The sequence below is a fragment of the Prionailurus viverrinus genome, chromosome E1 (assembly GCF_022837055.1).
Source record: "Prionailurus viverrinus isolate Anna chromosome E1, UM_Priviv_1.0, whole genome shotgun sequence".
In the NCBI taxonomy this organism is placed as follows: Eukaryota; Metazoa; Chordata; class Mammalia; order Carnivora; family Felidae; genus Prionailurus; species Prionailurus viverrinus.
In genome coordinates, this window is record NC_062574.1 from 24,484,617 (window position 1) to 24,497,541 (window position 12,925).

General features: G+C 46.8%; 2 protein-coding genes and 1 long non-coding RNA gene across 10 annotated transcripts in view; 1 reads left to right on the top strand and 2 right to left on the bottom strand.

Annotated features, from left to right (window-relative positions):
- Positions 1-4,010, top strand: part of MYO19 (myosin XIX) — a 31,774-nt gene extending 27,764 nt beyond the window's left edge. For 6 of the 8 annotated variants that reach the window (XM_047832782.1, XM_047832788.1, XM_047832785.1 and 3 more), the window contains 3 exons: positions 1,450-1,535; positions 1,994-2,296; positions 3,226-4,010. In XM_047832782.1, the coding sequence (XP_047688738.1) occupies positions 1,450-1,535; positions 1,994-2,296; positions 3,226-3,354 (518 nt within the window). In that variant the 3' untranslated portion in view covers positions 3,355-4,010. Of the gene's footprint in view, positions 1-1,449; positions 1,536-1,993; positions 2,297-3,225 lie in introns of those variants that run through there. The other 2 variants (XM_047832787.1, XM_047832789.1) reach the window with 2 other exon arrangements.
- On the bottom strand, positions 1,039-9,425 carry LOC125151572 (zinc finger HIT domain-containing protein 3-like). Its single transcript, XM_047832805.1, has 4 exons — positions 9,325-9,425; positions 9,168-9,199; positions 6,102-6,180; positions 1,039-3,718 (listed from the first exon to the last, which is right to left on the bottom strand). Exons 1-4 carry the CDS (start codon positions 9,408-9,410, stop codon positions 3,676-3,678), a joined length of 240 nt encoding a protein of 79 aa, XP_047688761.1. The 5' UTR covers positions 9,411-9,425; the 3' UTR covers positions 1,039-3,675.
- A 501-nt stretch (positions 9,426-9,926) lies between these two features.
- LOC125151573 (uncharacterized) lies at positions 9,927-11,434 on the bottom strand. Its single transcript, XR_007146868.1, has 3 exons — positions 11,143-11,434; positions 10,664-10,693; positions 9,927-10,102 (listed from the first exon to the last, which is right to left on the bottom strand). It is a non-coding gene; the product is annotated as an uncharacterized LOC125151573 (long non-coding RNA).
- Between the last annotated feature and the right edge of the window lie 1,491 nt (positions 11,435-12,925).

Sequence of the window (12,925 nt, forward strand, 5' to 3'; positions counted from 1 at the left end):
TCCTTTGCCTATATGATAAATCATTACCTGCTGAGTGTAAGAAGGTAAAACTGACCTTCAGTTTTGATTCATTAAAGAAAGAGATATAGGAACCATGTTCACAGCAGTCTTATTTTGAAAATAAAAATACTAGAATAACAACCCAAATATCTGACAGCTGTTATTATGGACCGCTCTTATGATGCAGCTAAGAAATCTTTTTTTTTTTTTAATGTTTTTTATTTTTGAGAGAGAGACAGAGCATGAGTGGGGGAGGGGCAGAGAGAGAGAGGGAAACACAGAATCTGAAGTAGGCTCCAGGCTCTGAGCTGTCAGCCCAGAGCCTAACGCGGAGCTCGAACTCATGAACCACGAGATCATAACCTGAACTGAAGTCAGATGCTTAACAGACTGAGCCACCCAGGAGCCCCAGCTAAGAAGTCTTTTTGAATAATATTTTATTTTATTTTATTTTATTTTATTTTATTTTATTTTATTTTTTAAGATTTTTTTTGTTGTTTTTTGTTTTTTTTAATGTTTGTTTATTTTTGAGACAGAGAGAGACAGAGCATGAACGGGGGAGGGTCAGAGAGAGAGGGAGACACAGAATCGGAAACAGGCTCCAGGCTCTGAGCTGTCAGCACAGAGCCTGACACGGGGCTCGAACTCACAGACCGCGAGATCATGACCTGAGCCGAAGTCGGACACCCAACTGACTGAGCCACCCAGGCGCCCCTTGAATAATACCTTAAATTTAACCAAAACTACTTCTAGTATTCCGTTCAAACCAGGATGCCAAACCACACGTCAAGGGCGATGCCACCTTCCTCAGGCGTGTTTCTGTGTGTATAGGCATAAAACAATTGCATAAGGAAACATTATAGAACCGTCAGGGTTGGTGAAATAACAAGATTTAGATTTGTCTTTAAACTTTTTAGTTTTCTAGAACCCAAATATTAATATTTAATGGAATAGTCCTTTTTCTGAATATGATGGTACCATAAAGAACCAGAAAATGCTGAAATTGCAAGAGAAGGAAACAAAAATTGCCAACCAGTCTGCCATCCAGTAGTCATTACCTTTACCAACATGTGGGTGCATGGTGGGGTCACCATTTGTGAATTCATAAAGCCAGCAAACAAATTCAACTGAAGACTCCCCAGATAAGAGACACTTCTTCTCCCCTGGGCATTGCCCCAGCCAAAGCCTGAGGCAGGTAAGTCTCCCAGCTGCCTTTCCAGGTAGGGTCTCTCCCAGTCTAAACAGTGTGAGGGGTGTTCTTCAGAGCCAGGTTGTCTTGAGGTATTCTCTTTATTAGCTCCTTACCCTACATAGTGGCACAAGGTAGCCATTCATTGAAAAAGTATCTATTCCAAACTTCTTCAGCAGATTGGGTGTTGCTGCAGAGCCAGGCTACTAACAGTTCTAAACATTTCATTTACTTCTTTGTTTCTGGGCAAAACACCTCAGCCATTCGTTCCTGGTTAGCTCGGAAACACATCCAGAGAATGCACGCAGCTGCCACGGCCATCAAACGCACATGGCAGAAATGGAGGGTGAGTATCTGACTCCAGCAGTCAGGACGGGCAGTGGGTAGTCTGGTATCAGGTGGCCCCAGGGTGGAATGCTGACCCTGCCACTGCACACTGGTATACTCTCTTGTATAAAATACCACCGACACTGCAGGGTGGTTTGGACACAGAGTGGCATAAGCAACTCTGGAAATATACTAAAAACCACGGAATTATATATACACTTTAAAGGGGTGAATTTTGTGGCATATCAATTAGATCTTAAGGTTATTATTTTTAAAGTAGCACATGTAAGACCTAAGTACATCTGCCTTGGATGTAAAGTTCTGCCACATGGTGCCAGTCTAGTTGAAGGTATCTAGCTGTTCACTAGCTAGGTGCCCTTCAGTTTACCTTGTTAAGCTGTTTTATTAAAGATAGTTTTGGTTTCCCTTAAGAGAGCTAATCAATTGAAAGCTATAAAGTGGCATTCTTTTTTTAAGATCAGAATGGCCTTCCTTGCTTCTAAAGAACTGGATGGTGTGCAAGAAAAACACGTGTCTCAAGTTCCCCTTCCCTTGGGCTCCCTCCTGCTGCCCCAGGCACAGACCAGCCCCCTGGAAGCAATAATCCGCCTCTGGCCCCTGGGCCTGGTCTTGGCCAATGCAGCTGTGGGTGTACGTGGCTTTCAGAGGAAGCTGGTGGTTTGGGCCTGCCTCCAGCTCCCCATGGGCAACCCCAGTAGCTACGCAGTCCAGACGGCACAAGAACAAGCTGGTGTCACATCCATCCGAGCACTGCCTCAGGTAAGCTGTGTGACAGGATGGTGGTCCTGCCCACCATGGCTCTGGGTCCCTTGTAGAAAGCAGGAGGCAAAGCCCATGAGTCCCCAGTGGGAACAGGACTAATGTTAGGACCAGAGCCATCCTGATGCTGCTCAGGAAACCAGAAGCCTGCACTTCCCAGCTGGCTGCAGGCAGGTTGTTACCATCATTACAACTAGGAATTTTCCAGAGCCCTTTCAACTTTTTAAAAACTGCGTCTGAGTGTTCTAGCATCTCCTCTGAATCTCCACTTAATTAGTCCCACTTTTTAAAAATCTGGGTTATGATGATAGCTTATTCCCTCAAATAGCACTGGGTTTAATACTTTTGTCAAATTATCATTTGGTTTATCTCCTGTTCCAGCAGAGCAAATGACAAGCAGGTAAGTCAGTGGTCCAAGAGCTGTTTCTATAGTATGGGCAGCCAGAGTAAAAGTCAGCCAGCGTAGAACATAGGCTAATACTCACCTATTACATGGGGTCACAGCAAGGATTAAGTGACACTGACAAGGCAAACAGAAGGAAACAGTGAATTTCCATACCAGAGGAATTACTCTAGGGCATAATCTGGATGAAATCTCCCATGACAGCATGCAGGCTAGCCAGAGTATAAACAGAAGTGTAACTGTTTGCTCTTCCAGTTGTAAACAGTTTTACGAGTATGACAGTTAATAAATACTACTTGTAGGGGAGAGCTCCCTTGTGCATCACACAGAATGGATGTGAAATTCTGTATTTTAATATAAAATTAAATATTTGGACTCTGGACTTTGCCACTGGTTTAGAATGAGAAAAGAACGTTAACTGAATGATACCAGTACTTGTCCATACCTGCATTTCTAGCATTTGCTCTAGGCACCCGTACAGCTGGCACTCCTAGGAACCAGAGGTAAGCTGTATCTCTCTCCCTAGGGCTCGATCAAGTTCCACTGCAGGAAGTCTCCACTGCCTTATGCTGACATCTGCCCTGAACCTTCACTCCACAGTGTTACTGGCTTTAATCAGATTCTGCTGGAAAGACACAGCCTGGGCCACATGTGAGTTATTCTGACATCCTAGCCTCACTAGGCTGAGCAATCCTTCAGTGCCTTTGTGTCCAAAAGGCCTTTTCCTGCCAGCTGCCTTGCCAAAGACATTCTATCAACACTAAGCTGCCAAACTACTCCCACAGCAACATTAAGTACACGTGAACAAGTGACAGCTCCCGCCCGCAACCTAGAGCTGACACAGCCACCAGTGGCATGGGGCTCCCATCTACATCTCAAGCCCTGACAGGTGTCATGGGTTGGTTACCAAACCAGGACTAAGAAACCTCAGGGCCACGGAGAACTTCCCACATTTTACTACCTTCATAGATCCGACTCACTGGTGTGGTTCATCACTGCACCGGGGCACTTGCGATTCCCTGCAAACAGAACAGGCCATGTCAGCTTGAAGTTAACCCCAAAATTTCGACTGGGTTATTTGCATTTAGTTCCTTTAAAAAGAACAAAACCTTATTTAGTATGTTGGTTTATTTAATGTAATTTCAAGCATTTATGACCTAAGGATGAACAATGCAATTTACCAGAGAATAACCATATCTTGATTTTATTTAGCAACAATGAGCAAGTTTTAACTCAAATGGGTATAAAACTTGACAAACAGTATTGTATGTGATGTCTAACCTGTACCCAAATTAAAACATTTAAAGACAACCACCTAAATGTCAAGTTCTCTCTCCATAAAGGGTTTGCCATGTTGAGTATCCACATCTTATCTGAAATCCACGCCCATGGGACTTGAGATAAAGACTTGTGCAGCCTACCTTAGGTCAGTTGGCCTATACCCTGGAAGTCACACTCCTGCTCAGGGCCCCACACTAGCTGTTCTCCTGGGAGGAGGAGTGGGCAGGTTCTGAGAGCTATGCACATGATTGAGCAAGCAACACAATAATCTATCTTAAGAATCCTTATCCTGGGATGGTTCCACAATCCATAAACAGCAGTCAGCAAACTCCACAAACAAGGGCTCCTGCATGTAGACCCTCATGAGCTTTGCCTTGTCCCCCTGATTGAGGCTGACCATCAACTGTCTAAGGTGTGGACTGAACAGTAGGCTTCTTTTTTACATTTATTTTTGATAGAGACAGAGCACAAGTGGGGGAGGGGCAGAGAGAGAAGGAGACACAGAATCTGAAGCAGGCTCCAGGCTCTGAGGTGTCAGCACAGAGCCCGATGTGGGGCTTGAACTCACAAACTGCGAGATCATGACCTGAGTCGAAGTCGGACACTTACGCTTAACCGACTGAACCACCCAGGCACCCCTGAACAGTAGGCTTCTTAATGCTGCAGACTCCCCTTAAAAATGAACAAGAAAGCCAATGTGAGTTCAGTGGAACAGATGGAGATAGTTAAAAGCTAAATGTATCTAATGTAATAAATATCAAGAACTGTATCCCTTTAACCTTTAAAACCAAGAACTGAACCAATGCTTCACATAAATAAGGTGAGATCAGCCTATCAGACGATTTCCAAGTTAAACGCCATCACAGATTCTTGTTCATGACATCTCTGTAAATAGTTTAACTTTAGGCCATTTCAACTAGGAAAAAATAGCTTACTGGGATAAATACAGAAAACAATAGCATTAAGCTGTTGGCATGTTTTTGTTCTTCATAGGCCTGAAGGTTCTCACTGGGTAAGGACAGTTACACTACATACCCTGAATGTTGTTTAAGCAAGTGCTTGATCCTCACAAAGCAGGATCAGTAGCAATGAACGGACATTCATATCTGCGTTTGCAGTTTATACAACTTTTCGTATCTACCCTCATATCTCCGCTTCACCCTCAGTATAACTAATCACTACCATGGGAGTGGGTGCCAAGCAGAGTAGGCCTACGATGAGAACAATGAAACTCCCATCTATCTTTAGGAATTACACTGGCCCACTAGTCACACACAGAACTGCTATAAGGGCTGACCGCACAGTCCTACACAAATGCTGGGCACTGTTAACACCCACATCCCTCTGAAAAACCAGATCCTGGGATTGCTCTGTCCACATTAATGGCTAGACTATATACGGAGCACTGGGGACATGGGAATAAATGCAGGCCCTTGCCCTACAAATTAGTGTGGGAGAGAGAAATTACTATAAAATAAGTGGTACATTACAAGGCCCCATGGAAAGGTGAAAAAATGCTTACTTCTGAGAAAGACAAAAAGTGAAGTTTAGATAAGGAAGGGTAACCTGAACCAAGGCTTGAAGGAGGAGAATTTTGCTAACCCACAAACCCAGTAGGATTCCAGGGCAAGAGAGTTGTAGGCAGGCTGGGAGGTGTTGAAGCCCTGAGTAAATATTCACAGAATCATGCAACTGAAGGGCTCTGCATGTCATACTCAAGTGCAGCTGACCCTGAACAACAGGCTTGAACTGCACAGGCCCACTTATACAGATTTTTTTCCCATAAATACAGTGCTGTAAGTGTATTCTCTTCCTTATGATTTTCTTAACATTTCCTTTTCCTATTTATTGTAAGAAGACAGCATATAATACATATACAAAATGTGTTAATCAACTATGTTATTGGTAAGGCTTCCAGTCAACACTAGGCTATTAGTAGTTAAATTCTGGGAGAGTCAAAAGTTATATAGATTTTCAACTGCATGATAGTTGGGGGGGAGGGGGGCATGCAACCCCTGCACAGTTCAAGGATCAACTAATTATTAATAACAAAATCACATTCTACACATTGGATTAAATATATCAGTGGTTGACAAAGAAGTAAACACAGCACAGACTTACCTAAATTCTTGAAATTCTGCAAAGAAACTGTCCTTTTCCTCATCACTATTGAGAAAATCATCTATAGAGTCATCATCATCTAAGGAATACAGAACACAACTAATTAGGACTAGAAGCAAAACCTAGATGCCATATTTTAACAACTACTGCAGTAGATTAAAAATGTGCACACAAGTGACAGGAGTAAGTAGGTATAGACAAAACAAAAGTAATTTTTTCTGGAATTTATAACTGTACCAACATTCCTCTTTTTAGAAAGGGAATGAAAATGAAAGCAAAGAATTGGTGACTTTAATAAATACATCCTAGTGTTCACATATTGTTCTACATGTTTCTGTGTTCTTTAGGCCAGGAGCCTGATTTTCTAATTCTTATCACCCCAGTTCCCCTCACTATGGCTCCAGCCTTGTCAGGGGCCAAAAAACTAGGTGTTCTATAAAAACCTGCTAACATGAATGCCCTGTGCTTTCAGCATGGCCAGAAATTTCTGGCACTGCCTGAACCCAACAAAGAAGTTTCTCAAAGGGCAGAAACAGGCTATTCCCATGCTGTGAATATTCAGGCACCAGGAGGGACTGCTTTCAAAAACTGGCATGACATCCAGGAGATACTGAAGTCTGGATAGATGGATGAGATGACAGCCCACTCTCGCAATAAATCCCAAGGAGCCCCCAGCAGCAGGAAGGTGACCTATGCCAAAGGCAGCCGCCCATCTGAGCCTAGCTCAGGTGAACTGACAGCTCCAGCCAGGACCGTGGAGGGAGAACTGAAGCCATGACTGGAGAAGGATCCTGCCAGCAGGGTCCACCCCTCATTCCCAAACCACAGCTACAGCATTTATCCCCTCTCCCCCCTTGTTTCTTGTCCTTAACAATACCTTCAGGCTGCTCTATAATACATAACAGGTGCCCCACTCCTGGTGCTCCAGGCTAAGGAAGGTGCCATCATTCCTGACTCCCTGCCCCAACCCACATCTCTTTCCTTTCGGCTTCTTTTACCTGAAACCTTTTCCTAGGTTGGCTGGTTTGAAATCAACCAATCCACCTTTGTCTTCTGCAGGCTTTATAGTTTTTGCAGTAACAGCTGATCTTTTTTTCTCAATAAGAGTTTTAGAGTTGTACTGCTCTGAAAGAGACACAAATCAGATGCACGTCACTTGTACTTTAACGACAAGGCCACATCTCTCCACCAAGCCAGCAGCACCTAGGTATGTTCCAGGTAAGGGATGTGGGTGGGGATGAAGACGGATGGATGCAAAGGAAGTGAGGGTTCAAATCAAAGGGCAGTATCCAGAAAACAAGCAACCCTGAGCTTGGCAGAGGGTGGAGGAAATAGGCCTCATGCACCCGAGGGTCCATCCCCATTCTCCTTACCCTGCTGAACTTAACAGGGCTTTCACCAAGATCAAGTAGCACACTGACTTCAATTACCAAACTATTTTCTCAGCAGTTTCAGATACCAAATTTGCATGTGCCACGTGCCACTGGGATTACACAGATGGAAGTCATCAGGCCCACCTCAATGGGCTGAGTCTTAGGGATGGTGGCTAGAGAGATGGAGAAGAGTCTGATCTACATCACCTGAGAGGGCTGGGAGACAAAGAGGAGGCACTGCCAGGTGGAAAGAGCATTCCTGGCAGAGGGAAAGGTCTATGGCTGGACCAGACCCCTGAAAGAATAGGGTCAGGTGCAAGGACATGGTGATAAGCAACTACCAGCTGATTGAGAGGGCAGGCCTGGCAGGAGGCTGGGGCCCACACAAGTGGAGGAAGAACAAAAGAATGCCATACAGAAGATTGGCCTTTCTTCCCAAGACCAGTGTCTCTCCCTCATCAAGGGCACTGTGGTATTCAGGGCCGAAATGGTGTGAGTCTCACACACCACAGGGTGTTTATCTGAGTCAATATCAATTGCCAGAAGTGCCCCCAACCCTCATCAGCTACTGTGAAACAGAAACATTGTAACAGTGCATCTCCCTAGGGAGAGCAATACCCAAGTTAAGAACCACCAACTAATTTCCTTTGCTAGAGTGGCTGGAGTTTTCAAGGGAATGAATTACTCAAATGTGCACTTCAGGAAAAACCTTGGCAGCAGGGCCACACAGTTAAAAGCTCCAGATTACCTCAGATTGCCTTAGGGGTTCTTGGGCCACCCTGGGCTGCACTGCCAGAGCAAAGCCTACCCATCCCGGCTCCACAACCCTATTTCCAGCAAAGCAGTTCTACTTCTTTCCTGTCTATCTTGATCCAAAAAGTTTCCTTTGAAAATGCTCCAGGGACATTAGGGGTAAAAAACAAAAACGGGGAGGGAAGCAGCTTGAAAAGGACCACTGAGTCCGAGTCTGGAAGGGAGGACACTAGAGGCAAGAAACCAATGAGGAACTTTAACAAAAGAGTCAACCCAGCATAAAGTCGTTGGAAAGGGTCCCTGAGGGCTAAGAGACCCCGAATTGGAGTTAAAATGTAGACTAATCACTCTTTACAGTGAACAGATCTACCTCGTTTCTAACAAAACATTTTATTTTTTTATTTTTTTTTAAAGGAGATTTTATTTTTTAAAAAATTTTTTTTAACGTTTTATTTTTACTTTTGAGACAGAGACAGAGCATGAAGAGGGGAGGGGCAGAGAGAGAGAGGGAGACACAGAATCTGAAACAGGCTCCAGGCTCTGAGCCGTCAGCACAGAGCCCGACGCGGGGCTCGAACTCACGGACCGTGAGATCATGACCTGAGCCGAAGTCGGACGCTTAACCGACCGAGCCACCCAGGCGTCCCACTAACAAAACATTTTAAAGTAAAGAAAACGTTCTTGTTAACCTCAGCAAGAGCAGCTTCTGCGTCAGAATACTAAGATGAAGAAACTACCAGGGTCGACTCTGACAGCCAAAGCAGTCCACTGTTTTAAAAAAAAAAAAAAAAAGTCTATAAAAGAAAAGGCAGAGCAGAAGTTTTCACTGTTCGAAACCCGAGGAAGCATTCACAGGTAGAAGTTCCCCTTGGGGCGAGGCGGGGGTTGCCAGCACTCGGGAGTTTGGGGGGGGGGGGGGGGGAGGGGGGCAGGGCCTGACCTTTGTGCTTCCGGAAACATCCCACGGAGCAGCTGCAACAGAGGCCACGACCTCGTCGGCCCGGAAAGCCGCGCGGACCCTCCCGCAGCCCCCGCCGGGTGTCCGAGCCGCCCCGCAGGCCCCACCCGGCCTCCTCCCCCACGACCCCCACCCTCACTAGGGCACGCGGCAGGCGGGGCAGCGGTATTTGGGTTTCTCCAAGCAAATCACGCAGACGACAGCGCTACTATTCAGCGACGCCATGGTCGCTCCCTGGCCTCACTCTCACCCGAAAGCGCCAGTCTCTGACGGAGGGTACCACGTGCACGCCCCTCCCCCCCCCCCCCCCGTTTCCTTAAACCGGACCAATCGGCGAGCAGCACTTACTGGCAGTCAAAAGCAATGGATCGATCCTGCTCATTGCTCCAGTCCTGATAAGTAGACAGTCGCTACACTCGATGTGCATCCAATAGCTGCTTTGGCTTCCAGGATTAGGTCACAGTTGTCGTCGGAGAACTTGTTATGTAGCCTTGTCCCTGTCTCTAAGGTACTCTGTGGCTTGGAGCAAGTCACTGTCACTCTCCAGCTCTGTTGCCCCACATGTAAAAAGAATACGTGGGACTAAATGTCCTTTACCTTCTGGCTTGGACTTTCTGAATCTTGCAAGGGCACTGGGTTCTCACCCCTACCCTGGCCCCCCACATCTCATTTGCTTATGTCTAGCAAATGAGAAGTCCAGACCCTGGCCAATTAGATCCATCGGTTAGATCGAGTGGTGTACATGTGCTTTTCCCAGCATAGGCCCTTTTTCTCTCAGGGAAGAAAGATGAGACTTGACAACTGCCAAATGTTTATTGAGCTCCAAGTGACAGCACTGCACTGCCCAGAGGCTGGGTTGGGGACACCCAGGCAGTAGCAGCCACAGCCTCTTCCCTCTGGGAGTTCAAAGCTTAGACCTAAGGCAGGAGAGAGAGATGAAAGAGAAGAGACTCTGTCTTAGGGTCCTGCCGGTGTTAGCCTGCACTTGCACAGCCCTGAGAGAGTGCCTCTTCAAATTTCACAACATACACTCTTCACTTGACTCACCCAAGTCACAGCCCTGCGTGGGATATCTTGGTCAGGGAACAGATGAGTGAGCTCTGGCCCAAAGATGGGGACCTGGCCTAATAAGTCTGGATAGGTGAATTGTGATAGGCCTTGAGTGGCACCTCAGGCTTTAGGAATAGACGGTCGTGTTTTATTGACAGCCTATGTCTCCTTGAAGCCCTCAGTACTGCCCAGCCTAACCAGGGCTCCCACCCCACATTGTGCCCACCTAGGGCCATAAGTCATTCTCACTCCTAAGTGCCTCCTCCTTTGTGTTGGCCCATCAGCCCACAGGATCCCACTACTCTAAGGGCCCTACATGACTGTCATTGTCTTTGTGGATAAATCTGCTATGGCTAAGGTAGCTGTTTAAGTCTTGGTTCAAACCTCTCCCTGGCTATGTGACTTTTACCCTCTCTGAGGATCCTTACCTGTTAGTGTGGATTTTCAGGTCTATCTTCCTGAGTTGTTGAGAAGCAGAGAGAACACCATGTGTAAAAATGTTTGTAATTTGAAGCACTACAGAGGGTTATTTATGTGATATCCAGAGTCTGTAATTCCTGGAACTTGGGTCCGAACCCTATAAGTGCAGGTGTCAGGCCCCAAGTCCCTCAAGGCCAGGGTCCCAAAACTCAGTCCCCTCCAAAAGGGTTCTGCCATCAGCCTCTATGGGCCACAATCAGGTGGGCAGAACAGTTATCCATCCCTCCCTTGGCTTTGCCAAACTGTCCCTAGGATGCTGTCCAGTCTTTAGTGTTGAAGTAGCATGGGTCCCTACCTGCCTTGGCATGCAGTTGCCCCTGTGTAGACCAGTACTGGCCTGAAATCTAAGACATGTCTACCCTGACCCAACACTCAGAAGCATTCTCTGGCATACATACCAGAGCCATTCCAGAAGGTCCACGCATACCTGGGAAGGCCAGAGAAGGTCAGTGATTTGTCCCGGCCACACTTGAATCCTGTGCCCTGTATGGCACCCAGTAGAAATTCTCTGAGTATGGACATCACCACTGCCCAATCCAGACTTTTCCTGTGAGTTGTGTTTAGAGGCTGAGACCATGGAAAGTCTCCACAATTTTCAGGGCTCAACCCCATCTCACCCATATCCAAACCATGCTGATTCCTCTACCTTTGGGTCCAGAGATTATGACATCAGCAAAAAGTGAAAGTTTGTGGAATTTCTCCCATGCACACTCCTCGCAGTAAAGATAGCCTTCTACTCTGGGAGACCCCCCCCCCCAGCTCCCCCAGACAGCCACACCCCTCCTGCTCCAATGTCCAGGAAAAGAAGTGACTCAGCTATGATGGTGATGAGGCTGGGGAACACCAAGAGGTCAAGCAAGCCCTCTTGGCAGTGGTCAGTTGAGAGAAAAATGACAGGTATGACTCCAGGCCCAGCAACTACATGTCCACACTGACGAAGCTATGCTTAGCAGCACACTGGTTCTCCCTGGACGCCCACCACGCCCATCCTAGCAGCTGTCTAAGGCTGCGTCGCGCCTCCCCGTGTATGACCTGGAGAGGGGTGAGGTAATAATCAAGGCAGAAAGGTTTTCAGAGCTCCACCATCGGGCAGGCGCTGTCCAGCGCATTCAGAAGACCAAACCCAAAGGCTGGCGCTGTGCGCGGAGGTCCAGGCCCGGCACCCAGCACCGCCAGAGGGCGCTCCAGGCCCAGACTGGTCCTGGAGTTGGTGTGCTTCAACGGAATTGGAGTAAACTCCACCCCATTCTTGGTTGGAGACAAGGCTGTCTCGCAGTGCCAGGAAAAGTAAACCCAAGAAGCTGGCCCGCACATCGAACACCGCCAAGAGGCAGGAAAGAGCGTGTAGAGCGAGGTGGGAGTGTCTCCTGCACAAAAGCAAGGTGCATATCAGCAGAGGGCCCCAAAGGCAACTAGCTCTCCGGGAACAACTCCAGGATACCTATTGCCCCGCGCTTCCTGGCATTCCTAGTGGATGGAGTTCCAGCTACAAACTGACCACCCACATTAGCTGATGAAAGCTTAACTGTACTTCGGGAGCGTGGGGTTACTAACTAGGGCCTGAGCCACTGCCCTGCACCTTCTCCAGTGCCATGATGGGGCAGGCAGAGGGATCTAATCGCCCAACATGAGCTACGTGTTGCAATTGTGAGAGGCGGGAGATTCATAAAGGTTGGGCTCTCTGCTGCTTTGCCAAATCTCAGCTTCTTGCTGCAGCCCTAACACCTCTTTCCCTCCCCAGGGCATGGGGTCCCAGGGCCAGCACCAGAAGTGTCTGATATTGATGTTTTTAGGTGACCTACTGCCTTGTTCTCATCTGCTCCTCTTTATTTCTCCTCTGGTATTGAAGTAGTTCAGTTGTTAAAGTGATTAGGGTTGTCGGTGGGAGTCAAATAAAAGAGGCCTAAGGTTCAGGTGGAGTAATCAGTTTCCAGCTCTTTGCATGTTATTTTATAACAGTGAAATGATATTCATTCCCCAATTCTAGACAATAACAGTCTGACCTATAATTAGACTTCAAGGAAAACCCCAAAACAAAAGGGATAAAGAATAATTGTATCATTCCCAGTCCCAGAACCATTAGGAGAGCACAGACAAAAGAAGTCACTGTTGTTTTATGAACACACTCATCCTACCACCCAAACTCCACACTTTTCTTTTTTTCATACCCTCTCCCACTTGCAAACCCACATAGATCCCACCTTATATTC

Excerpts from the sequence above, each read along its gene's own strand:
- LOC125151572 (XM_047832805.1), bottom strand. The coding sequence starts at position 9,410 with ATGGCGTCGCTGAATAGTAGCGCTGTCGTCTGCGTGATTTGCTTGGAG. Across the intron at positions 9,200-9,324 it reads CCCGCCTGCCGCGTGCCCTA|CTGCTCCGTGGGATGTTTCC; the intron begins GTGAGGGTGGGG and ends CCTCTGTTGCAG. Across the intron at positions 6,181-9,167 it reads ATGTTTCCGGAAGCACAAAG|ATGATGATGACTCTATAGAT; the intron begins GTCAGGCCCTGC and ends TGTATTCCTTAG.